Genomic DNA, 26,880 nt, shown 5'->3' on the forward strand with positions numbered 1-26,880 from the left:
TGATGGCTTTTTATAGTTGTCCATAAAGCTATAAATGCAGGCAGCAGGTAGGATCCTTTCCTTGTAGTGCTGTGGACCCGCTGTTGCAGCAGTACAGAGGAGATTTTGCTGGGAAGAGTGGCTCTGCAAGGTCCCCTACAGCAGGGCTACCCTGTTTTGGGTGCTGTCTGGTGTGCCAGCAGGAGCCACCTTAGGAGCTGTTCTGACACCAGCTACCAGATCTCCTTCTCCCCAAGATGTTTTTAGTGCTGATGTAGGTGGTAGTTCCCTAATTACTCCTCCTCCCAGTCCCCAAAGAAAACACTTTTCATCCAGATTCAGTAGAGTGACCTCCTGGAGATGTCTATATTTCTATTTTTTAATAAAACTTTATTTTGTGAAATTCAGATATACAGAGAAAATAAATGCTGAGTGCTGCTTTGGGTGGGTTTGAACAGCTTTGGAGGGAAAAGAAAAGACTTTATAGCCACAAAGTGACCACAGGGATTTATTGATGCTTTATTTTCCCAAGAAATTACATTGTTTCATTGCAAATAACATGGAAAGAGTTTGTTGGGACAGATGGATCCTGGATGGTAGCAGTTTATTCCATCTAGTTCTCTTTGGTGAAAGCTCAGATTTCTTAAATGAAAGTGCAGTGACCCAGAGGTGATATCCATGGTTGTGCTGGTAAAAAGTGGTGGGGTTGGAGTCACATCATCCAGTTCTATGTAATTTCCATGTCGATGGGGACAGACTGAGCAAAAATATTGGGCAAATCTTAAGTGCCATCTGGTCTTTCTGAATGCGACTTGTTCTGGGAAGGAATGAGAGAATTGGATCTGAAGTCAATGTTGGCTGAAGAAACATTTGCAAAATGACAAACTGAGCCCTTCGTTTCTATTTGGAGGTGTTTGTTTCATATAGGAGTTGGGAATGTGTATTTCCTGGGATAGAATAACTAACAGTTCAAATAAACCTACAGACCCACAATAGTTTGATTGTACTTTAAAGGCAGCTGCTGTTTTGTTTTTTTTTTTTTTTATTTTGAACAAAATAGCAGCATATAAAGGTTGTAGGGGTTTAATTTTATTCTTTTTTTACTTTTGAAGCCCTCATTTGGCTATTGATCATGACTGTTACAATACCCTTTTTCCCATGACTATTTTGTTTGCAGAGCTGTTCTCAGTATTTCACACCAGTATTCAAGATATGTCTTAACAGAAATCTACAAATTATTAGATGTTACTTTGATTTCATTTTTTTTAAAAAAAATCTTAGTTGTACTTGTAGGATAAATGTCTCAGGCTGTCAATTTGCATAGCTTACATTCTAATTTTGTATGGCAACAGACATCTAGGTTAATATTTATGCCTGAGGTTTCTTTTCACAGTTTGTGTAGGTTTGAAAAATCCACTAAACACAGTTTTCAATGAGTTACAGGGCTGTGAACAAGAGCCAGGAATCTGCACTCCTGTTTTCTTTGCTCTTGGACAACAGTCTCATTTTATTCTGTTCGTATCATTGAGGAAACAGTGTCACATTGGTGTTGGCCATGAGTATATAGAAGCCTTTAAGCATAGCAAACACACAAGTGTAGAGATGAGAAGAACATACCCTTTGGTATCTGGAGAATTCCACTTAGACAGACAGGATGTGCTTTACAAATGCTGTGGAAAAATACAGATATGTTAGTTAGAAGAAGCAGCAAATGTTACCTTGTGAAATACCTTTATAAATAACAGCTGTTTATGAGCTGATGGCATTAAGAACATGGGTTCCTGGTCAGATTTGACCCGAATGTGTGATAGAAGGCTCGAAGTGTTTAATGTTGTACAAATCAAGCTCTCTTCTTGCTTAAGTGTGCTAAGACATTAGCTATAGGATTGGTTCCAATCACTTCAGTTGCTCTACAGAAAGTCAGTCTGGAGACCTGGCATTGGCCAAAGCAGCTCCTCTGCCGTGGCTGAATCCAGGCTCCTGGAGCTGTGACTGCAGGATAAGTGTGTTGCCACGGTCATTTGCATGCAGAAGCCTTTTGACCCAGCTTGGCTGGAGCTTTGTCTGATTTGCCTGAGAAGCTAAAAGCCAACTGCAGTGCAACTGTGAGAGAGAGGAGAGATGTGAGATGGGAGGATGTTGAACTCTTGCACCTACCCTCATAGTTGATGCAGCCATTTGAGTCTTCCTGACCTTTCATGAGTTCATCTACTTCCTCTTCTGTCATCTTCTCACCTGAGAGCGGAGAGAGCTTGGTTAATTCCTCCACACACAACTGATGCTGAACCCTACAGCTTTTCCAAAGGCTTTCTTTGTTTTCTGAGTTAGTAAAAACAAGACTTACACATGACATGAGCTTTATTAATTTTAACTTTCTTTAGAAGTTCTGCATGTGCATATAGACAGGGATTCCAGTTATTACCACAGAGTAAAGAAATTATGCAGCAAATCTACCTTTGTCCATATGTGTTAGATCCCTGAGATGTACAGACTTCTCTCTATTCATCAAATATCAGGCACTCTTAATATCTCACCTGAATGTAGAAGTCATAAACCAAGCCCTTTCCTCTGGTCTTCAGCAGAAAACCCAAAGCTTTGTTTGCTTTTTTAGTGGGTTACCAGTTAGGAAACTCAGAGTCTTGTCTGGCTTGGTAGCCTCCTACCTCTCCAAACTGGTTGGACTGTCTTTTCTCCCTCTCATATGCCTTCAAACAGCAACAATTTTGGGAGAGCTCACGGAGATGATAATCGCTTACCCAGAGTAGCCAGCACGTGACGGAGCTCAGCCCCCATGACTGTGCCATTGCCCTCCTTGTCGAAGACACGCAGACCTTCAACAAAGTCTTCAAAGGTGCCCTGTTCCTTGTTGTTGGCAGCTGCTTGCAACATGGGCAGGAACTCTTCAAAAGTAATCTTCTTGGCATTCATCTCTGGAAAGAAAGCACCGGTAGCTACATGCTAGACACTCCATGTATGTTCTTTAGGGATATTTGCCCTGAAGTGTGGGAGAGCCTCCCCCCTCGTGTGTGCACCTTTTTCTAGCCTGTACTCTAATTTTTGCCTCAGAATTTTACAGCTGTGGAGTCTGGATTCTCTCTTATCTTGGGAATTAGTTTTCACACAGATCTGATTTTTCACATCCCTGCTCCAGCCCTCTTCTTACATAACTTTATATGCTTGTGTGCATGTTGTATTTTTCTTTCACAGAAATGAAATTTGCTGTATGAGTTGATCTTTGAAAGGATTTGGGGAGTGAAAGGACTACAGAATATAGTCAAACAGAAATCTTGAGCCCCAGCAGTGGGAAAAGGTAACCAGTGTGGGATGCGGTGACTTAGACAAGCCCCTGGGGTTGCTGACATGTTACTGACCTTTTCAGGGTCTCTTTGATGTGGTGGCAGACCCCATTAGCAAAAGGATAAACGAATTAAAAATAGAAAAGTACAGTGGGGGGGGATGTCCAAATTTGCTATTGACATATCCATTATGGAGGTTTAAGGACTCCCGAGCTTAGTGCATCAAACCTCTTTGCTCTCGTGAGCCAGCAGTTGTAGACCTCAGTGAGGACTTCCCCAAGTATTGTTGGTTTTGACTGGTTGTTGTTTGTACCAAGGCTGCCCAATAAAAGGATCTCTTCTTTCTTTTTTTTTTCCCTCCCACATCTTTGCAAAACACAGCTTTAATCTAGGCAGCAATGAAACATAATAGATGGAAGCATGACAGAGATTTCTCAATGTACAGTTGTTACAGAAACTGTTTTACTACCCAGCTGTATCAAGATCACTGTCAGTTATTGCTGGAGTCACTTAAGTCCTGGTATGGTCCCACCGCTGTGTTAGTCCTTGGTACTCCCTACTAGTGCTAATGCTTTCTGAATTGTTCCTCAGAGATGTCTTTACCAGGCCTGGGGGTTTGAATATAATTTAATCCATCTTAATATGGTTCTCTCTGCATGACTGAAAGTGGGGATCTCCTGTTTCTAGGTCCTTGTTAGGAGGTGACTACAATATTCACGATTTCTCTTTATCTCTAAAAGGGGAGAAAAGGAAATAGAAAATAGCTGCTATAATAAATATAATAAATAGCCAACATATGCCTCAGCATGTCCAGGTTTGTAGGAACTTTGAGAAGACTAGTGCAGCCAGCAGAAATATACAGGTGGGTTTCCAGTCCCAGGGCATGTCAAGGCTTATGCAGAAGAACCTGCACTGGAAGGACCTGAAGATCTGAGTATCAGTTGTTGGAAATGGACTTACAGCTCCCCAGCAGGGGCTGGGACACAAATGTGGGACTGTGAGCAACAATGAATGTGTGCTACATCTACACCAAGCTGACACCAAAATGACTCCTACAGAGACCTCTCCATGTCCCAAAGAGAAGGTTTTAATCCTGTATTCCCCATCGGCATCGTCCTCTTCCAAAGGAACTGGAGAAATTCCATATCTTGTTGTTGTGGAGTCCCCCTCACTGCCCATCAGACCAAGAGCTCCTCTCCCTCCTGCTGTGACTATTGATGTTGCCAGTTGCAGTTCCCCAACCTCAAGAAGGGCCCATGAGAGACTGTAGGGCACTTACCCTCTTTGCTCGGGTTTCCCAGGATTTTGTTGACCTCGGCATTTGTAGGGTTCTGCCCCAGTGCCCGGATGATATCACCAACTTGGCTCAGGGTGATCTTGGCATCACCAGTCCTGTCAAAGAGGAGGAAGGCCTCCTTGAAGTCTGCAAGGGAAGAGTAATGGTTAAATTGAGCCAGGCAGCTCCCTGCTGACCAAGATGTGAGCCTGTTGTCTCCTGGCAATGTTCCACTGACTCCGGGGGAGCTAGCCAGGGGAATCTTTGGCCCACAATCCCAAGAAAAACTCCTCCCCTGTGACATTTTGGTTTCACTATTTTTAAACTTTTATATCTATCTTTCATAGCTTTCCTGGCTCTAATATCCATCAATAGTTTTGTGATTGACCCTGTAGTTATTTCAAGGACAGGGAAACATAAGCTCTCCATGAACATTCTCATTCAAGAACAGGTTTCTTTACGTGATGAAGCAGCAGAAGGTAAAAATGTTGTTATCCACTCCACCTTATCTCTCCAGAGGACTGGGGCTCTCCCGTGAAAGTGCCTAGCAGGGCAAAACCTCTGCCTGCTTCAGTGATCCTACCTGCAATCCCAGCCTCTCAACTGCATAGTGCTAATGGCAAACTTGAAGGTGGATTTCAAATGCTTGTACTGTTGTTTTTTCTTAAAAGTAGAGATTTCTACCCATATTTGTTCCCTCTTATCTCTGCTTTTTGTGATCTGTGTCTGCTTCTTACAGATGGACGAATATCCAGCTTTTCCAGTGGTAGCACTTGTGTGGTGCCTTATTCTGTGCATTTCCAATGTGTACACTTTGCTTCTTTCAGTGCTGCCAAGTGATTGATGTTCACTTATTTCCCCTTGCTGTTGCACAAGGCTTTGGGATACAGGCACTTCTCCTACAAAAATCAGTACAGTTGGTTGCCTCCATAACATTGCAGGCCTTCATCTTCTGTTGGGAAGTTCCATATCAATCATCTTGCCATATTTTTCAGGGTTTTTTAGAGTGTGTTTTGCAATAACTGAAGAACTATGGCTTTGAAAAAAGAGGAGGGGATGAAGGTCAACTGTCTATCTAAAAAGCCATCTTAGAACCTCATGTGCCAAGAGCATCTTGGACTGTGCTGTTGATCTCTTCTGCCCTGCAGCATCTGACGATGCCGTGGGTTAGCTCCAAGCAAACCAAGTAAAATGTCTTTCCCTTGGCTGTGATGCACATCCAGCAGCTAGACAGGCTTTGTGTTTCACAGCTTGTGGAATGTTCTTGGTGTCTTGGGGCAGATTTGGGAGTAATAAACCCCATTTCAGATCATGCCTTGGTTTGTCTTGTGCTGGGGACGTGATTTGGAGGTATTTGATTTTGCTTTAGTCTTCCATGTACTGCCTTAGTGGAGGAGTTGCTGGCACCCAGTAACAGTGCTGGTACACAGTGTCAGCCTCATAGTCTGTAATCTAATACATCTGAAACTGATCCTTTTACTGTCTGATGTGAGAAACTGTCATCTTTCACTGCTCACCCTCTCTCCTTACAGCTCTTATTGCAGGGTATGAAATCAAGGCCTTTGGACCTGTGTAGAGTTTCCCCTTACAATATACCAACCTGATATCAGCTCCTGCTCTAGCAGCTAAGATCAATAGAGTTGTAGTGATTTATACCGTATGATCTGATCTTTCATCTACTGCATCAGTGACATTTAGTCAGAGTGAAATATAAAACAAAGTCAGTGTGCTATTAGCAAAGCTGTCAGGAGAGTTCCTCCATTTTGTAAGTCCCGTGAAGTTTTATGTTCACTGTGTTCTGAACACTGCTCCCCAGGTTGGAGAAAAGGCCTGATTTAATTTTGTCTCTCAGGTATGCATTTCACTGCAATATATCCTCACTGTGGCATTTTTCTTTTTATTTTTTTTTTTTTAATAGCTAGTCTTAGGTTCTATCTGTGCTGGAATAAACATGTTTAAAGTCCTTCTCTGAGGATGGTACTACCCAGTTGCTGGTGCATCAGCCTGTGTGGATGGAAATAGTTATTGGGGGTGGGCCACCTCTGTTCCTGGGAAATTCTCCCTCTCTCAAGTAGGTTCTAATTGCTCTACTGCTTGGTTCAGTCATTGCAACATTACAGCAGCTGGATGATCTGAAATATGTGGGGAAGCTGAAAGAACTATTTTGCTTTGTTATACATGCCAGCAGCTTTGAATTGATGGCATTTTTCCATAAGCCCTCCCAATCCTTTTGTAAAAGTTTCAGAATTAGAAAGTGTAGAAGAGGCTGAATGGTTGTTTTTGTTGCTGTTGTTGTTGTTGTGACCAGAAGTGTTTGGACTGCAGGAAGAGAAATGTTTCCAGTCTCACTTGCTGCACTATACCTTTCCCTATTGCTTTGATGGTGTAACCTAGAGTAGGCTCATGTTCAGGAAGTTTAGGGCTCTCTCAAGACCTGTTTCTAGCTATCCCACCCCCTCTGAATTTCTAGGAAGTCCTTGTATCTTTCTTTCTAAGTACTTTGTACAGTCTACTGTATGTGCTACTGAATTCTTGGCATGTTTACATTAAACATTATTTAATGTAGCTCAAATGCATCTCTTAGCATATTTAAAACACTCTAGCTTACATTTCCAGAGCTTCAATGGAGGTTTTTAATTGGCTCTTTCTAGAAGATCGAAAGAAAAAGTTTGGAAGTTGTTTGTTGTTTGCGAATTAGATGATACAGCAAGATGCTCAAGAATTGCAGCATGTCCAGACTACTGTGTTTATAAGCAAGTTTATACAAGTCACTTATTTGCTGACTATTTCCATGCTTCATGAATGCAGCCTTTGTTACCCCCCTTCCACAATATCTTCTGGCCCAAGTGACATGTAGACTTCTTGCATCTTCTGGTCATGCAAGATTGCAAAGTCACTGCCGCTAAGTCCACTCCCCTCCTGTTGTCCTTCATCTACCTATTTCCCCTGTGACTTTCAAATACAAGACTTGTTTTCAGCATCCCTATGAAGAGCCAGAACAGGAGCACAACAGCAAAGTGTTCAGTAGGCAAAGCCAGTGTATTTTCTCTTCGTACCAAGGAATAAACTTCTCAGCTTGGCAGCATGTAAGCATCCAGATAGATTACATGTAAATCTATGGTCAGATTCTTGTTCAGTGTAAGTCAGCACTGCTGCTCTGAAGTCAAGAGTGTGATGATTTGTACCAGCTGAAGTCCGAGCTCATCGTTTCATAAAGGTTAATTTCGGAGCCTGTAGCTCCTCTCTGAACCCACATACACTTAAAACACATCAGCTCTCTTGTAACTTACCATCCTGTTGCTCCTTGGAGAACTCGATCTGTTGGAAGGAAATCAATCACAAAAAATAGCTTAGGAAAGGGGGGGCTGGGGAGAACCTGTTTGTTTTCTAAAGCATCCAGCTCAGTCCATGAGACGTCTTCCAAAACAGCAAAAGTGTGGTCTGTCAGATGTGCAGAAGTAATGCATTTAGCAAAAGAGCTGTTAAGGCTAGTGAATATTTAGCATTTGGTAGCCATTATGTTCCCCCTCCTGCCCTGTTAAAGTTTAACTTTGATTTCACTTACCATTAATTTCATCAGCAGAGAAGGACTGGAGTTGGGAAGAAAAAGAGAGAGAAAAAAGAGAACTAGTACCGCTGAAAATGCACTGAGAGAAAGCAAATAGCACAAAGTACTAGGCCATAGTAATTAGGCCATAGCGACCTAAATTAGCAACTTCCCTTGTAAAAATGCATCAGCAGGTCTATTGTTAAAGATTCCATTAAAATCTGTATCCCAGGGAAAGCCAGAATTGTGGCTATAAGCAACAAATTCTAAAGTCTCTTAACTAAAGTAATTAATGTACCGTCAGGTAATTTACTTTTGTAGCACAGACCTGCTTTATTTACACAATTTGAAGTAATATTGCTCAACAAGCAGCTTTTTTACATTAACATAGAAATTAAACCAATCCCTTGAAGTCTGTGTTTCAGATTAGATTTTGACAGTACGTTGTTTCATAAACTACTACACTATGATATTTTCTTATATAAATGTTACTATTTTCCTTTGCCACTTTAGCATGTTCCATCTGATTTAACAAAAAGCTTACTTAGCAAATTGTAACCGTGCTGTTGGAAGCTGCGGGAGCTGCACGTCTACCATTGCATGTCAGGAACTTGAGGCTAACTGGAAAACCTTGCATAATCCTTTAGGTTTCAGGAGGAAAACCAAGCAAACCTGAACTGTCTTCTGGACTGTCCTCCCCCGCCCCTCCCCAGAACTAACTTGAGCCAGAAGCCCAATTTACTTCTATAAAATCCACTGGCTCACTGCTAACCATTAGCTTTCCAGTGCACCCACCATGGTTGAGTTGGAAAAGCAGAGCAGCAGACAGGCAGGAGGGATTAGCTGAGAGGTCTTGAGAGTGGTCCTGCTTTCCTGGCCTTTCTTCCCGTTATTTATCTGGTGGTGCTGACGGCATTGCCGGGATTAGGTGTCAGAAGGAAGATGTCCCTCCCCTTGGCGAGTTCTTTAGCTTTCTTAGGGCAAAGTGACAGGAGGCTCTATGTCTTGATCGACATCTTATGATGGCTATTTTTAGGAGCCTGGAGAGGGGCGGGGAGTGACAAGCAGTAATTTTGATTCATGTCAGCACTTTCTGGGTCTGTACCATCAAGAGGAGATATTCCTTGTCCAGACCTACCAAGACTTCCTTATAGGGAAGGATCCTACTTCTCCAGTGAGCTGTAGAGTCAGTCAGCAGTGACAGGAGCTAAGGCCCCCAAAAGGTTTTGTGAACTGGAAGGATGACTGTTCATGGTGGGTAAGGTGTACTTGCTCTTTCAGGTTTGCAGCTTATGGTGGACCCACAAGTGGGAATTTTTGAAGTAGGTTGCAGGAGACAGAGGCTCAACTTCTTCAGTAGCAAAGACCTATCCCACCATGTAGCATCCCCCAAGCCCAGGCCGAATCTCCAAATGGATGAGATGTTGTAATGGGATTGGAGAACTTTGCTCTAAGCTTCTGTCTTTCTCTGTTGCCTCAGCTGGGTCAAGACCGTCATGGAGCCAGAATGGGAATGGTTGTGTGGCAATAACAGATCTCTGTTGTGAACTCAAATCTCCTCTTTAATCTCTGTTGATTGCCTCTGTTGAGAAGTCACTGCTGCTGGTTTTCTACTGAAAAGATGTGATTAGTGAGGAAAACTTTCTCCTGTAGCTCTCTTAGTTACCCTGAAGAGAAGCATAACCTTTGTGAACGCCTATTTTCAGTATATTGAGGATGCTGAAAGAAAGAATCAAATCCAAGCAGACTTAACTTTGCTGGTTTTTTATAACTGAACAATCAAAATAGGTCAAAGTATTTGGTTGGATTTGAGACACTAATCTCCTATTTTAAGAAACAAAAGATACAACTGCAAAGATTTTCTAAGCTTGCCCTTTTGGCTCAAAAATGCTCTCTTCAAACAGATTACTTGCATTTTTTGAGAAATATCTGGAAAATATCCTGAGTATGAAAAAGCTCCAGTGCCAAACCTTTGCTTTTGTTTAGTTTTTGGTGGTGGTTTTTTTTTTTTAGGTTGGTTAGTTGGTTGGTTGGGGTTTTTTTGCTATTAGCCCTGTGAGAACAGGGATGTGTTCATGACTAAGCGCAGAAAGGATCAGGTGTGACTGCGGTGAAAGAGGGTTGAGGCTTTTGCCTGAATTAGCTAACATAGGTTTAGCACAGCTCAGAGCACCTGATTAACACAGGCTGGGACTGGAACTTGGGCAGTGAGAAAGCTAATACAGATCTTGGCCATCAGTCCCAATGCATTAATAGAGGACCTTTCAAAAGAGTTTGGCAGAGCTGAAATGTTGCCTGGGTCAATGCCGTGTGTTGCCTTTTGTGGAATTTTCCTTCTGCCCTCAGCCTCTTGAGGCTGGCAACTGAGAAGTGTTCCTCTGAAAACAGAACATATATTTGTTTTATAAAGGAAAACTTAGATTAATTTTCTTGAACAGATAAGTTTTGGCTACAACAAAGCTCATCCCAAAAGATGCCAAGCAAAAAATAATTGGAGCGTGTTTGCCTTGGGCATAGAAAACTGATACCTGGTTTAGTCATTTGGCTTGAATGGGCTATGAAATAGCTATAAATTGAGAAGGTCTACATATAAGCTGATTATCTTTTGACCATGTGAGACTTTGGCTTAGAGTTTTGATGAGGAAATACTAGTGCACCACACCAGCTCTTCACTTCAATACCGATCCTTGAATAAAATCTTACTAGACAGTTTTAGTGAGGAAGAATATTCTGGTATGGGTATGTTGCATTCCCTTGAATTAAGAATTGCCCTGCTCTAAACCAGTAGGTCTGTTGGGGGGTTAAAGTGTACTTGCTTTAAGTAAGGGCACCTACCAATGGCCTGGATGGAAAATATTTCAAATAGTCTTTAAATGAAATTAAAGGTAAGATTTCTGATTCTGTAAGGAGCTTTCAGAAACTTCAAAAGATGGAAATATTTTGCAGTGATCTGCTCTTTGTTCTGATCCTGACAGTGTTCTCTGCATTGTCAGAGGACACTCTGAGGCTCAAGGCTTTAGGGAAGATTTTGAAGTTTCAGGGAGATTGATTTAAGAGAAAATGAATGCTCCCTTCCCACCTTCCCCCCTACAAAATCATGAAAGATGGAAGAAACTGCAACACATGGGAAAGACCAAATGGACTTGGATTTATCTAACTTCACTTATCCCTTATTGATGGGCAAAGTTATTATCCAAAAGGTTACCTGTGCCAAGGAAAAAAGTGGTGTCGTTTGAGTTTGCTTTGTGGTTTTTTTAAGATTAAGGCTTTTCCCCACATGTGATCACCTTTTAGGAATTCTGATGCTAGATATTTTGACCAGGTCCCAGTTATAGGACAGGGTGAATAGGGTTTTATGCAAGCCTTTATCACCAACTAAACAGAGACCCAATCCACACAAATCTTCGTTTCCAAAGTATTAACAAAGCTGCTGATTTCCCACAAATCGCTGGTTCATGGGCTTTAGGGCCCCAACCTTTGCAGCGTGGTGCTCTGCTTGCCTCTTTAGGCTGGTGGGCACTGGGATTGAGTTGTACTGAGTGTGGGATTGAGCTGTGCTGAGTGACAGCTGCCTTGTCCTCACTGTAAATGTGGGAAGGTCTGGACAGGAAGAAAAGCCCTGAGAAAGCATGCTGCTGGGAGTTAAAGCATTCAGCTGCTCAATCTGCTTGTTACCTTCTGGATAAGTTACAGAGAAGTGAATCATTTTAGGAGTTTATTAGGGAGTCAACAGCTATTTCAAGGTACTGTCTCTGTAGAAGAGAGTTAAGAACATATCAGATGCCTTGGAAAATCAGAGAGGAGAAAACTGAAGGGTCCCTTAGGATACTCATTGTATATTTAGCTCTCTATGCAGGACTAGAGGGGATTTTTTTATTTTTGGATGAAGATAAGCTAGGATTGTGCCTCTGGCAGTTTATATGATATCTGCTCACCATTAATGCCTGCTACTTGATTAATACAGTTGAACATCTTTTGTAGCAGACATCACTGAGTGCAGGGTTACACAGCTTCCAAACCCCTCTTAAAAGCAGGCTGTCCTTCACCCATCCCTCACCCCAGTTCCATAGTGTGTATGATCAATGCCACGGGTTTCAGATAGGCTACTTCTCATTTAAATAAAAATCAACAGTCTGATGGATCTGGCCTCATGGCTTATGAGGCGGAGAAACGCTAGAAAGCAGAACAACTCTTGAAAAAGTGAGGTCCATTTTGAGAGCAGAGCTACCTGGAAATACAACTGAAGAAAGAAAAAAAACAATCATCACTGCTAATAAAGGAGAGAAAGATTCATGCGTGAGATACCAGGAGGTTTGGAATAATAGTTCAAAAATACCTCTGAGTTTAATGGACTAAATTGCAGATTAATTTGAATTTTTTCCTAAGCATTTTATGCAACTTTCCAGTTTGTTTATTTTTAAAGCTTGTAACTTCACAGTTGATTTACAGCTGCTCAAAAACTTTTGGATGAGCCTTGCCATTTAATTAATGTGCCCTTCTGAAATGTCTGGGTGTGATATGTGCTCTACCTGCACTGTTAATCATACCCTTTTGAACAGATTTCATTAGCTTCATGGGGGGAAGTGCGTTCAGTTGTGCTCGTTTGTAAATGTGTCACTTCTCTAATTGCTTTTAGTTGGGCTTGAATGTGTATAATCAAGAGGATACATAAGATGTGAGGCTCTGGAGCCCTGCTTTTGGAGGGATTTCTTGTTTTCACATGCCTCCCAGTGGCAGTGTTAAGAGTAATAATGTAATTTAAACTATTGCTGCTTGACATTTAAATGCTATGTGGTAAACCAGCCAGTTCAAAGTACTTTTTGGCAGTGGGTATAAGATGTAATAAAACCTCAGTGAAGTGAGGGCAAATTTCCTGGTTGGTTGTTTCATATCTCCTTACAGATAACTTCTTTCTTTACTTGTCATTGGCTAAATTAGTCACCTTCTCGCCTTATGTAAGATTAACTCAAATATCTTTCTGTTACCATCTGTTTCAATCTCTCTGTGTTCTAAGGGGGCTTAAACCAGTATTTTAGAAATACTGTGGTGTTGTTTTGATGGGAGAAAGGCTCTGCCACACAACTGTTAACAGTTGGAAGTTACCCTGTGAGCTGTTAAAATGTTACACACTCATTTCCACTTTAAATTCCACTGTTTCTACAAATGCTTGCCGTTTCCCAGACTCTCCAAAGGTATCTATAGCTGCCAAAGCTGTGAATAACTAAGAATGGATCTTGTTAAAAAAAAAAAAAATCATTATTTCCCAAATAACTCTTCAGGTTAGCAGACATAAGGAAAAGTGTCTGCTGAGATATATGGACAGTCTCTACTTTTGAGGGACTCCTTACTTAGCAGCACTTTAGGAAAAAAGGAGGCAAAGTTCTTCTGGAAGAGTTGTAAAGAAAACTAAGCGGTGGTTTCTGTTTGTTGTTTCCAACAGTGTCCCAAAGGGATGTCTTGGTGTACAGCAAGAGTCTGTTGTCCAGGTTGCCTGTCATCGAGCACCTTTGTGCCATGCCCTGCCCATCCAGTGATTGTCAGCAACATGGGTCTGGCATCAGTGGTGAGGTTGATGGAGCAAGGGGTTGAGTTTGGGCTGCTCTGGGCTAGATCCTGACTGGTGCTGTGTCTTGGGGATCAAAGCAGAAGCAGGAAGCTGGTCAGGATGGCATCAGACAGGCACATTTACATCTCTTAAGGCTAAAGTCATACTGGTCCTTGTCCCCATCCTACCTGTAAGTGCACCTGGGACTAATGACCTTGTCCAACAAGAACATCCATCCTAGGGAATCTTTCTGCAGCCATAGCTGGAGTTAGATCAGGCATAATCTAAAGGCCTCAGCCAAAAGTTTCAAGTGAAAACCTCCTGGTTCCTAAGAAAGCCCTTATCGCTATGAGCAAAGCTACTGTTCACGTTCCTGCTCTCCCTCCACAGCTTTCCATGGAGTTGGTCTGCAGCACAACAGCTCTCACAGCTCTTTAGCTGACATTTGCAGTCCTGCTCGCCCTCCAGCCCAGGAGCTTTCTGTCAGTGCATTTTACTGAGTTTCTCTCTCTCTGGTTATGTCCAACAGAGTGCCTGTTCAGAGATGACCTACTGAAGTAGTGAATGTAATAAGAAATAAGGATACTTGGAGAAATACTTGGAGTTACTGCCTTAAGAGCTCTGTATTTAAAAACAAGCAATCACAGGCTTGCTTCCATGCAAAAGGCTTCATCATGCATCACACAGTTACACAAGACCTTAGCAAGTCTTTACTAGTTGATAGCTTTTAGTTATTTTTTTTTCTAAACATTTAGGTGTCTTATCTGCAGTTTGGCATGGCATAATTGGTGTCCTGGGATTTCAGTCGTGAAAACACCAGCGTGGGACGCCTTGTGTACCAAATAAACCTCATTTACACCATGGATACTTGCAAGAACCCAATCTCTGTCTCTACTTAAGGGAGGATACTCAAGTGTATCCTTGAAGTAAAGGGTTAGGTGTGACACCAGATGAGGGTGCTACACGTTCAGGTCACAATCTGAACAGAGCAGGTGCCTGTAAAGCACTGCACCCGCCATTTCCTGCCCATGGATCCCAAAACGTCGCAGTTGATGCTGTGAGCCTGCTCTCACTCCAAGGGCTGGCTGTGTGTGCTAGGAAAGGCCCATAGATTTTCAGTAAAAACCAACATGCTTTTCCTGTTGGTGATAGGGACCAAGTTATATGGATTTGGGCAATAGGAAATTTATCCATTCCCCGCTGCCTCAGTTGCAAAACCAAGCATAAGACCTCTACATCATTAATGTCTTATCAAGTTGTTGCAGACATAGACCCATAGTAGTGCTGTTCATCAACTCAGCATTTCTTCTCACTCAGGCTTGTGTGAGAGAAGGAAGTTGACAAAACATATGAGGGAGTGACACAAGGGAGTGACAAAACATATAACTTTTAGGGAGTGTGCTGGGCCATACTTGCTGTTAATCATGGTTGGTTGCAGTGGCAGCTCTCAGCTGCATCCATCACCTTATTCTTTTCTCAGTTATTATTTAACTCCTGTGCCTAATGCAAACCCAGGCCATGTTAGTAATAAAGAAAACTGGAAATATAAATTTGGACTGGAAAGGCTTGTGCAAAGCAGATTGAGGTTTTTATGATTTTTCCTGAGTAAGAGGGAAAGAGGTTTTCACGTTTCTTTTTTAAAACAAAGTCTTCCTCCCTGGCTTGACTCTCTTTCTGTGGTGGTTGCACTGCAACCTAAGGTGAGCTATGAAAGGGCTCAGTTTAGAGACTTGAGCCTTTAGCAGTGAGGTATTCCTGTTACTCAGTTCTGCAGTCAATAGATGGTGCTCAAAAACAGAAAATCTCATGCCAGCTGCTATTAGCACTAGCAAATCACCAAATATTTGCTCCAATTAGGTTAATTTCAAGAGCGGGATAAAGAACAGAAGAGAGTGAATGGTCTGTCACAACTTCTGATAGTGACAGACAATTTTGGGGTGCCTGTATTTGCAAGAACCCAGCCTGAGTCCTCTTGAGAAAGGAAAAAAAAATCTGGAGTTTCAAAATATGCGCTCTAAAAGGGTCAGAAAACCAGATGGACCAAGCAGAGCATCCGAGCTGAGAGGTACCACCAAAAGAATCACTACTCGTTTGTAAACCACCTTCTTGTTTGTTTTGGGGACTATTACGATTTCTGATGCTAACTTAAAATGGAGTGCACTGCTAAATGTGGCTTATTTGGCTGCTGTAAGCCCTTGTTAGGCAGCTCTACCCTTACCCACTCCAGCTATAACACTTAGAATGGGCTCGGATATCTCTATATAAAAGCTAACAAAGCCTGCTGTATGGCTCTCCAGATCATCATGATGCTGCACTCTGGCATTCCCAGTCACCTCTCATGAATAGCTGCTAATTCCCTGAGGAGTGCAGGGGAGCCCACTTGATGCCCTGGTTCAAAGTGCGGTTTTGTCTCTGTGTCTGGTTTAATCAGTGCAAAGAGCTCCAGGTCACAGAATCATAGAATTACAGAATGGTTTGTGTTGGAAGGGACCTTGAAGATCATCCAGTTCCAACCCTCTGCCATGGACAGGGACACCTTCTACTAGACCAGGTTGCTCAGAGCCCCATCCAATGTGGCCTAGAAATGTTCACCGAGTCCCAGTCAAAAGCTCAGCTTTAAGTACTCTCTGGCTCCAAAGTTTTGCTGGAAATAGTGCCGCACCTTTTCTTGTGCTGAGACTTTGGTGGCTGAATGGAAGGATTCAGGATTAATTAAGGGGCTAGGCTAAGACTCAGAAAACAAGATTCCTGACTGCCACAAATTGCCCAGACAGATCATTTTCCACGTGACTTTGTTTCCCTTCACTGCATGAGCTCTCAAAGGGTGAAAAGGCATAACCCAGGGTGGTTGGCTGGGACCCTAGAAGAAAATACTTTGTCTGATATTGTCTTTCAAAGGAAAGAATTTAGGGAGAGTTCTTTTATCAGTCTGAATATGACAAAACCTGTCGAGTTCTCTCTGTTCTAGCAGTATACATGTCCTGCTATTACAGAGAGCTGTCTGGGTAAAGGAGTGAACTGCAGATGCCTCAGAGTGCAGTGTGCCATTTTTTAGCTGGTAATATATTATTCAGTCTATTTATGTAAAGATAGATTAGCTAGGTTCACTGTAGTTAAAAATTCTATTTTCTCCTAACGAGCTGGACATATAAAGCTATCCAGTCATATTAAATTATGTAGCAGGAAATCTAGCTTGTGTACCCCTCCATTTTCTGGAGATGAGTGCGTTGTGAGGCCTAATCTAATTTTTAGGCAGTATTCTGAAAAACAGTGGGTTTTTCGTGTACCCTATGCCATGATCACTCAAAGTATGCCTTTTTTTTTAATGGCTTTTGTTCTTGTTATGCTTTGCCAATGGCTTTAGCTTCAATTTTATGAGAAGCTACATACTCTTTCAGAAAAATACTGACTACTGATTGGATAAATTATAGTAAACTTGAAGAAATTTCATTAAATTGGTTATGATTGTGGGATTATATGAATTAAGGTATCTGAAAGATAATTCATCATGAGATGAAAATGATTAGGTCCTCTTAGGAGTCCTTGTACTCCTTCTTTTATCCATAATAGGCATGATTTCTTATGTAGAACTTAGCAAATTGGTCCTGGGACCAATCAGCTTGTCAGGTAGGTGGAGAATGACTATTTATAGTCCTACCCAGAGAAACTAGTCTGTCTCTTCTTCTCTTTAACTGCTTAACCTCCCTCTCTTCTTTCCTAAGTAAAGAATTTCCCCAAATGGAGGAGTTTTCTTTGAAGGGTCAAGGCAACAGTCAGTAATGTTGGTTGACATGCAATGAACAAATGGCAGTGCAATCAGAGGGAAACCTCCAAAAGACTCTTCCCCTTTGTTGCTTTCAACTTGCAGCAAATTGTGAACAAATGTAAAGGTGAGAGGAAATCACTTGAAATGCTCCCATACGTGTCTTTCTGGCTCATGGTCTCTGTCAGTGTTTGTTGTACAATGCAAATGAAAAGAAAATATGTGAAAGTGCCAAATCCCTCTGTTTTCATCTGTTTTGTTTCTTCTTTTAAAGATATGTCATGCTGATCTCAAAGCACATGACCAAAGTGTCAACAGGTGGTTCAAAAATTTGAAAGGAATTTGAGGATAAACTGTAAAATAAAGCTTGGTTTTAGCACAGTGCTATGGGAAAACATTGCATTTCAAGTTTCAATAACCCCTTTCCTGTCCTTGTGCACCTACTTTAGGAGGCTTGGGGAAGTTTTTTTATGGTGTTTTTCAAAAGAAAAATGTAGCTTCACCAAACAGGTCAGACTGCTGATTTGGTAAAATGTTCTGAGGTCCACACTCCAACATACTTTTAACATCCCCAGGCGTCACTCCTGTGTTAAATCATGCGCCATGCCTTGCACCCCTACAGCTACTAAACCAGTTAAAAGCTCAGGCAGGTCAGCAAATCCATCGGCTGAGGTTACTCATTCATTTCACCGCAGTCCCCAAACCGGAACCGAACACACGCAACACTTCACTGCGTCCCTCAGCCAGGACTCTGCGAACTCTCCCCTTTGGGAGCGCTTTGTGTCTGCAGTCAGCACACGCTCATCCTTTTACCTTGATGCTCTTGAGGTCGATGGCGGGTTCTTTGGGTTTGGCTGGCTCGGGTGCCGGTGCTGGCGCAGGCGCTGGTGCCGCTGCCGCTGGTTTCTTTACATCCTTCTTAGGTGCCATTTTTGGTGTTTAGACTGGAAAGTAAAGGTGCTCTAAAAAAAAATCTTAAAAAAAAAAAACCAAACCAAAAACCCCCAGACAAGCAAAAAAAACCCCTTAAAAGTGATCCTGGGAAAGGAGCAGTGGTCAGAATGAGCTACAGCCTGTGCCCTAGAGGTGGACCCGATGTGCTAAACTCTCTAAGGGCATATATATATTTCACTTAGTGCCTCACAGAGTCCTGACACATGCAGCTGGATTGGACAGCTTGATAATCAAGGGGGATGTCATTCCAGCTCGAGCTATAAATGGAATATAAGAGTTCAGGGCTTCATAAGATCAAGGAACTTCGGTGGCTTTTTTCTCCCTCTTAAAAAACCCAAACCATCTCCCCTGTCTTTTTTTTATGTATGCAAAAGAGAGGGAAATACAAAAGCCCAGTTTCAGATCTACTGATGACATTTGTGTATGGATTGAACGGTTCTTTTTCTCATCAGAATTTCAGTTCTGCTTAAGTAATAAATCTTCTTTCTTTTCTTCCCTCCCCTTTCCCCCCATGCCATGGATAGCACTCCAGAAGGATTTGATTTCAAGGAGGAATTTTGACTTTCATGGCTGGGAAGATCATTATTTTCCTACCTAATTTGCATCTCTCCCTACAGCCCCTCGTTCCTCCTCTGCTTCCTTCTTTTTCAAGGAAGTGTTGATCAAGCAAAGGCTCTGGGTGTTTAAAAATAAAGCAGACAAATATGGAAAACACTGCAGTACCTTCAGCCAAGGCATCTCTCCCTGACATGACCCTGAGAGTCTTTCAGCAGTTTTTATTATTCCTTTCCATCATGGTAAGACTGTGTTTAAATTTGAAAATTGCTTCCTTTAATCTTTTTCTTTGATTTTTTTTTTCTTTTCCTAGGGATAAGTTGTGCCCTATTAGAATGGAGATCAGCTGGATTTTGTCTTCCCACATGAAAGGTTTCCTTTTGTAATGTATTTATTAATGGAAACTGGCCATTGAGCCAAGGAGGCATTTGTGATCTGTTTTCACTTTGTTTGCCTGCCCATCCTGTGTCCCTTGTCTATCTTTCCTCAGTCTCCTGATGGACCTCCCTGCTCTCCATGCTCCCCAGGAGACACAGCTTCCAGAATAAGATGGCCTTTCTGTTTTCAGTAGACTTTTTCCAGCACAGCAAAACAGCTCTTAACTCTTTCAAAACCTGATGGTTCCCTTGGGTGTGCAAGACTGAGATTTTCTGCAGAAAAATCCAGGAGTTCTCCCTGTTCCTTCCTTCTCCAGCAATCCCTCTCCCATTTACTCTCCAGACTCCTCAAGTTCTGTGCTAGTAAGTGTAAGACTTTTGATGGGGCCCTTATTTCTGTCTCATGAGCTATCCTGTGGAGTGTTTTGTAATTAGAAATTAAAAGCCTGAAGGCCTGGACAGACACTTATGCATCCAAAGTCTGGCAGGACAGCCAAGGACTTCCATTTTAATTTAATGTATTTTAAGGAAAGCAAACTTACAAAAAAAAATGCACACCCAAAAAAGGGATGGAGAGTGGCTAAAGGTGCATTTTAATGTAAGAAAACCTATGCTCAGAGCTCTTCTTTGCTACAGCCCATGACCTTGAGCAAGAGACTTCTTGGAAGTTGAGTCATCCCTTTTGAATCAATAGATCTACACTGATGGATATAATTTGAAGCCTTGGCTCAGTTTCTGCTTTAGGGAACACAGACCAGGAGAGATTTAATTTCCTATTTCTCTGCCTGTAGGCCAAAACCTATGATGTATGAGCTCTGCTGGGTGCCTCCAAGGTGCTTTATGGAGGGATCCCTGCTCTGCTAGTCTGTTTTTGGGAAGGTGGTAGCATGGACTCTCCTGCACTGCTGCAGGTCAGCAGGAGCCTGTAGGGTGTCATTCCTGAGGGGCCTGATCTGGGTATGTCCAGTGATGCTGATGTTTCACATTGCACAAACCAAACTTCAGTGAAATCCAGTGAATGGATCCTGGAGGTGTAACTTGGGTAGAAATAGTCTAAAACAATTTTTATACATCACTACACCTGTGAGAACACTAATTGCAAGAAAGAACCAATGGTGGTCTAATAATTCCTCTGGTCACCTGAGATTTCCACTGAAATAAGCCTGAAAGCTGCCATGAAATGTATTTTTAAGATGAGGACAAGCTTTCTGAAATGAAGGATGAACTTTGTGCTGTCTCTGCATAATGTGGCCTGTCTAAGAATGTAGATGTGTCTGGATGTGCTTCATTCTGCCAGCAAAGGAGACTTTGTGATTTGCTGACCCAAAATAATTGTATATTGATCAGATGAGAAGATAAAACAGGTGCAGAGGAGGAGGAGGATGGTAGGTCCTTATTTCAATTGCTGGATTAAGGATTTGGACCCAGTCAGTTTTCTGGTCTTGGGACAGAACACCATGGATTTATCTGCCTGGTAAGTTTGGATGTGTCCCAAGGCATCTCTGGGAGCACATCACATCTGTCCATAGGGATCAAAGTTGTTCCAGGTGATGTAGAGATGCATCCCTGTGGCATGAAGCTGTGTCAGAAGGTTTAGGTTGGAACTATTAGGAAAAGTTTCTTCACCCAGAGGGTGATCAGGCACTGGAACAGGCTCCCCGGGGAAGTGGTCACAGCACCAAGCGTAACGGAGTTCAAGAAGTGCTCGGACAACACTTTCATGCACGTGGTGGGATTCCTGGGGCTGTCCTGTGCAAGGCCATGAGTTGGACTCAGTGATTGATCCTTGTGGGTCCCTTCCTACTCAGGGTATTCTATGATTTTATGATCTTGCATGGGAGCTGCTGTCTGCAGGTCTCTGGTGGTGCTGTATCATCTCGCTCTGGGCTGCAGAGCTCATTCCAGGGACTGCAGCAGGAAAGCTCCTCTTCCACTTTTAGCAGCCACTTCATGCAAGCAGGAATACTAGAACAAACCCCAGGCTCTCCCTCGTGCTTTCTGGGACTTGCCAAGATCCACTTCTAAGGGAAAGCAGCAGCAGCTGGGGATGAGAATTCACTAGCATCTGCCTTGTTGGGTGCACAGCTCCTGGGCAGTGCATAGATGCTCTTCTCCTGCAGGAGAATCCATATTTAGGGGAGGCGTAATGAACAGTGATGTAGCTTCGGAATTCCCAAGGCCCCAGCGAATTCAGTAGTGAGAAAGGTGTTGGTTGGAAGCCATGCCATATTAGCCTTGCTCTTCACTGACACAGGGGGCAGCTTGCTTGGGGCTTGCCTGGTTTTTACCAGTTTAATTGATGAGGATGTGGTTCTGGCCAATGCAAAACTTCTATGCATTTGGGCTGGATTTAGGTGAATTAACATAAAAGAAGTGTGTTTTCCATCCAGAGCATTGGCATTGATTCATTCTGATGCTTCCAGTGGGGGGAAGTGGGAGTTCTGTGCTGGGCTGCACTCCCTGTGTGTTTGCTCTGAAGTTCTCTGCCTTTCTGGTCCAGTTTTAAAAGGAGGGATCTGTCTCGGGTTTCCTGTAGCCCAGGGAGCCAGGCCTCTCTCCAGGAGAAGGGAGGTGATTGTTTAAATCCATGCAGTGAAGTAGAAGACAAGATGTCCTGTGTTTCAGGGGACTGTGCAAGCCCTGGAGCTGTTGGATTAAAGGGTGAGCGCTGCTGCTTCTGCTCTGTTTCACAGTGATCTCCCTTTGAGACTTTTGCCTTTTGCTGTCTAAAATGCCTGAAAATGCAATTAACTTTCCATTTGTTTTTTGAAATTGTCAGTGAGTTCATGGCAGGATGCCAGATCAAGCACCAGGGGAAATCCTGATCACTCAAAAGGCTCTGGTGGGAGTTTGCTTTCAGGCAAGATGTGAGAATAGAGACTGTTTACAAACACCTAAGTATAATCAGCATATTCCAATCTCTTCTTGGAGCATTTAGGAGAAATGTGACCCATGCACACTTATCTGCTATCATTTCAGCTGTCCAGTGTGTTTTCTCTTTACTGTGATCAACTCCTATCTGACACCTGCTGCTGTTAAATATTTGCTGTGTTCCTTTTCTGAAGATTGGGTGGCTACAATGTCAGCAGGAAAAATTGCAAGTGTACATGTACCATTTGGCAAGCAGTGATCTCTGAGAAAGATTGCAGTGGTCTGAAACAACCACCTACTTGATTCAGCCCATGAGTAGGAAGTGCTCCTGTTATCCAAAGTTACAAGAAGTGCAGGGACATTCACAGAGAAGTGTTTTGAATGCAAACAAGGGAGGTTCAGTGAAATTTAAAACTGATACATGGAAACAATGTTTTTTCCAACACCAGTTAAATTGTACACCTTGTTGCTGGAGGACTATTTGAGGCCAAAAACCTAATAGGATCCAGGAAGGAACTGGGAATTTAGGCAGTTATCAAGAATATATGAGTTACTATAATTCATAACAGATTTGGAAAGAATATGTAATACATTTTCCTGTGCTTCAGCAGTTCTTGAACTGATAGAGACTGGGTGCATTTTTCCACACCAAGATGCTGCAGAGATCCTTCTTAAACATGTAATTTTGGCCATAAAAGAGAGAGGAATTGCTGGTCCAGTTTGATTCTTGCACGTTTCACTGCAGGCTTTAAGTGAGAAGCCCAGGATCCACTGCCAGCAAACTTTCAAGATCTCAGCTTCAGCTGTAATGCTGTCTGCAACAGGGTGCCTAATTAATGTGCTAATGATTTGGCTTTTTCAGTACTCAACATGGAAGCACTTTCAACAAAAAGCAAAGCCATTTGCTATCCAAGATGCAGCTGCAGGATGCCCTGATAAGCTGTAGAAACTCATGTAGAAGAGAGTCAAGCCCAATAAACAGCCAGGTCAACATGTTTTGGGGGTCTTGGTTTGAGGAGGGTGCCCTGTCCTCAGGAAGGTGGTTTAGGAGCAGGGCACAGCATGAGAGGTGTCTGTGCAGGGTTGTCACCAGCAGACAGACAGGGATTTGCAGGTGATAGGAAATAGGGATGAACACTGGGGATAGCTTTATATAATGGCACAAAGGTTGGATTACGTGCACAAATGAAGGGCTCTGTTGGTCCAGCGGAGGACATGGGTGTGTTTTGGAGGGAGGATTTGCCTCTTGGCTCCTTCAAGTGCTGTATAAGGCGTTGCTAGCCTGAACGTAGCCAGGGGCACAAAGCAGTCACAGGGCAGTGTAGGCTGAAGTCAAACCTTGCTGAAGGAGCAGGCAAGAGGAATGAGTCTCTAAAGAAGGGGAAAGAAGGCACCAACTGGTGTGCCACATATAGCCTGTGGCTGACTTAGCACTTGTGCCACGTTGCCCTCCTGCTCAAGGTTTTCTAATTTTGTCCCAGATGATGTCAGTGTCCCCCAGCAACTGGCAGTGGCACATACCAGACATTCCTCTACGTGCATCTCTGCCACCCCCAGCCTTGCCCCAGAAGGGCTGACTGCAGGGGGAGCAGCTTCCTCGAGGTGTGCCTGCTTCTCAGTCTTGCTGGATGACTTGGGGGCTGCCTTCAGCTCACGTTCAGGCAGCTTACCCTCCCCATACCATCATTCCCCCAGGAAGAAAGTGTCACCCAAGTGCTCTTTGCAGTTTGCTTTCCACCGTACTGTAAAGCTTTCAGTCATTCTCTTGGCACCTCAGGTTCCTTGGCATGAGCACCCGTTTATAGATCACTGAGCAACCAGGCTCTGAAATGCAAGTGCTTGGCTAAATGTGACAAAAATATGCATAAGCAGGGTTGCAGTGGAGGCAGACTGTGTGTGTCCAATCCCACCAGGCAGGACTGTACCAAGGAAAGCATTAGCTGGTGGGCCTGAAGGGGTACTATGGAGTTTTAAACATAATCTTAGGTACTGGATAAGATGTTAAACTCTGTGTGCTCTCTCACACTGAATAGGATACAATCTCCCTTGGTGCTGCTCTGGGCAATTGGGGTTCCTGCGTCTTCAGGGCTCCACAACCTGTCTGTGAGCTGCAGATTCCCTGCCTTCCCCTTCCTCTCTTTTCCCTGGAACATGCAGCAGAGGGGTTAAATTACTGCCCATTTAAAATGAGTTGTGTCTTTCTTAGGTCCCATTTTAATCTACTAGGAGATGGAGTGACTTCAGGCTTGGAAAGGGCATTGAAGGAGAGTTCAGTATATGGCCTGGAGTCCCCACATACCTGCATTGTCTGGAAGGTTTCATTGTGACTTCTGGGGTATTAACCTCTTCTCTTTCCCTTTTTTTCTTTTTTTTTTTTTTCTGATTTCTGTTAGGGATCATCCAGGCTTGAAATCTCTCAAAACTTAAATGTCCTATCTGTTTTAGGAAATCTAGTGCTGTCACAATCTACACCTCTTCTTCTCCTCAGCCATCAATAAGACTTCTCAATGAGTGGAGGTATGGATAACTTTCAAGATCCAGAGGTTGGAGATGTGAGCATCACTCTGAGAACATATGTTCTCTGTCCTTGTCACTGAAATCCTGTCTCTGCCAAGCATGCAGTCTGCATTTGCTTAAATACTGCTAAATGCCCAGACACTCCAAAATGTGTTTGATACACCAAAAACCTTGTTTTCTAATTGCATGCATGAGTCTTGCTGTTGTGTTAGAATTTAAGTCATATGCAAACCTTGAGACAGCCCAGCAAGAACGAAGCCGTAGGAACCAAAATTTTTCAGCTATTTCTGTGCCTAGCAGTAAATACTTTGCATTTGTGGGACCTATGTAGCTTTCAGATAATGCTTGTGCATTTTGAATCATGTCCATGAGGATGATATTCTTTGGGGAGAGGGGCTATAACTACATTATCATATAAATAATCGTATTATACATATTTCGGAAAACTGTTTTAAGAATGCAAGTAGCATTGTCAAGGCTTATTAAGCCCTGATGGAAATCCACACAAATATCTAGAGTATAATCTGTACTGTGGTTGTCTGAGAGGACACAAATGAGCATAAAGCATTTGATGAGCTCCTCTTTTATCATGAATCACTATGACAATGTCTCTGAGCATCCTGTGTAAAAAGGTCTGTATACAGAGAGTTGTCATGGAAAGATTTTTGCTAACATTTTGCATTGGAGGTTTGGGGGTTTGAGGCTACTGTGTCTGTTGGCAGTGTTCCTTGTGGCACTACAGCTCTAGCATCCTTTCATAATTGACGCTGTGCCTTTGGTCCAACCTCCCAACTATCCCAGCTCAGTGCTATCTGTGGACTTTCATTCTTCCATAGAGTTAACAGGTATTTCCTGGTGGCACTGTGTCCTTTTACCCCACCAGGATTTTCATTCCCAGTGCCCAGCCCACGGCTGGAGAGGTGTCCTCCATGCAGCAGGCAAAGGAGGCTGCAGGCAGGGCCTGGCAAGGTTTCCTCTGGCCAACCAGGGGTAAAAAGCCTCTTTTCATAAATGTCACGAGATGATGATGTGGGTCCCTTAATGCTTTTAGTTGGAGAGGGGAGACTTAGCAACCAGCCATGGTGCAGTCCAAGGGGACAGAGCACACAGTGAGCTTCCAGCTGCTTCTTACAGGGGGTAGGAAGGTCTCACTGTAGCCAGCAATACACTGGATAAAGTTGGCCAAGCTGTTTAAAACTGGCTGTGATGGTGCTTGACCTTCTGCGCTGTGCTTGTAACATTTTTGTGTTCCCTCTGTGTGAGAGAAAACAAACCTTGGTGAAGCACTGTGAAACCTTCCTGTTGAAGCTGCTCGGGGGTGTAAGCCTGTTTTTTGGGGAGCAGTGATGTAGACACAAGAAATGTCTCTCCCCCAGGGTCTGTCAAGTAGCTATGCTGGCTGGCTTTAAATAGACCTCTGCTGCTGCACCCCTTATTTAGCTGTAGGGAGGCAAGTGACATGGTGATGCTCAAGAATGTCACTTTGCTTCTTGTGTGACCTATGAGATCAGAGGTTGTTAACGGGAAATACACAGTGACTCGCACAAAAGGTGCTGCTGGATCCAGGAACTGGAGATCCTTCGGGGTTGGGCAAGACGTCAGAGCTCAAGGGCTGAAGGACCCCCTGGAGGAGGTTGTCTCTATGAACACCCTAAGAAAGCTTTTTGTGCCTGGTGTTTGGCAGCCAGTGCAAGCTGCCTCTGCCTCCACCTGCAGCACTTGCAACTGTTGAGTTTGAAGCTGCAATTTCATATAAGATGTAATGTAATCAGGTCTTTGGTCTCCTAAAGAGTGTGATATGAGCAAGGCTTCCATTTCAGCCCCTTCTGCCTGAATAGCCAGCCCTGAGAGCTTTTCTCCTGCTTGTTAAACTTCTGTGAGAGTCAGCTGCTGTGCAATATGAGATGCTTCAGAGCTGCCAGTGAGAGGCTGATGACATACTTTAGCAGACTGTTACTCCCGAAGGTAGTTCAGAAATGCCTGTTACTTTTATTAAATATTTTTGTCCTAAACTCGTCATCCCAAGCAACTCTGTTAAGCTGATAGAACTGGAACAATTGGCCATGGGCTGCTCTGGGTGTGACTTTTAACCCTTTTTGCTTAGAGGGTTATTTCTACCTTTCTCCTTGAGAGGTTTTGGATCATAGTAGTGGGGATAGCATGTACAGCTGGAGCTGAAGTGCCAAAGCTGATTGGATGA

At 43.1% G+C, this 26,880-nt stretch overlaps 2 protein-coding genes across 6 annotated transcripts in view; one reads left to right on the forward strand and one right to left on the reverse strand.

Annotated features, from left to right (window-relative positions):
* The window catches only part of CPS1 (carbamoyl-phosphate synthase 1), a 330,044-nt gene that overhangs the window by 11,416 nt on the left and 291,748 nt on the right, over positions 1–26,880 (forward strand). Inside the window, exon 1 of one of the 3 annotated variants that reach the window (XM_027678000.1) lies at positions 24,662–24,715. The exons of 1 other annotated variant lie outside the window; for it this stretch is intronic. The gene's annotated coding sequence lies outside the window, so the exon portion shown is untranslated. Of the gene's footprint in view, positions 1–24,661; positions 24,716–26,880 lie in introns of those variants that run through there. One more of the 3 variants, XM_027677994.1, reaches the window with a different exon arrangement.
* Positions 470–18,507, reverse strand: MYL1 (myosin light chain 1). 3 transcript variants are annotated; one of them, XM_027678004.1, is made up of 8 exons: positions 8,894–9,013; positions 8,117–8,141; positions 7,842–7,869; positions 4,555–4,698; positions 2,736–2,909; positions 2,137–2,214; positions 1,597–1,649; positions 470–796 (listed from the first exon to the last, which is right to left on the reverse strand). In XM_027678004.1, exons 2-7 carry the CDS (start codon positions 8,126–8,128, stop codon positions 1,621–1,623), a joined length of 465 nt encoding a protein of 154 aa, XP_027533805.1. In that variant the 5' UTR covers positions 8,129–8,141; positions 8,894–9,013; the 3' UTR covers positions 470–796; positions 1,597–1,620. The 3 variants fall into 3 exon arrangements, with proteins under 3 accessions (XP_027533805.1, XP_027533804.1, XP_027533806.1); XM_027678003.1 differs by lacking the exons at positions 8,117–8,141; positions 8,894–9,013 and adding an exon at positions 18,220–18,507; XM_027678005.1 differs by lacking the exon at positions 7,842–7,869 and having other exon boundaries at positions 8,894–9,012.

This window comes from Neopelma chrysocephalum, unplaced genomic scaffold (assembly GCF_003984885.1).
Source record: "Neopelma chrysocephalum unplaced genomic scaffold, ASM398488v2 Primary Assembly neopelma1_44, whole genome shotgun sequence".
NCBI classification, from domain to species: Eukaryota; Metazoa; Chordata; class Aves; order Passeriformes; family Pipridae; genus Neopelma; species Neopelma chrysocephalum.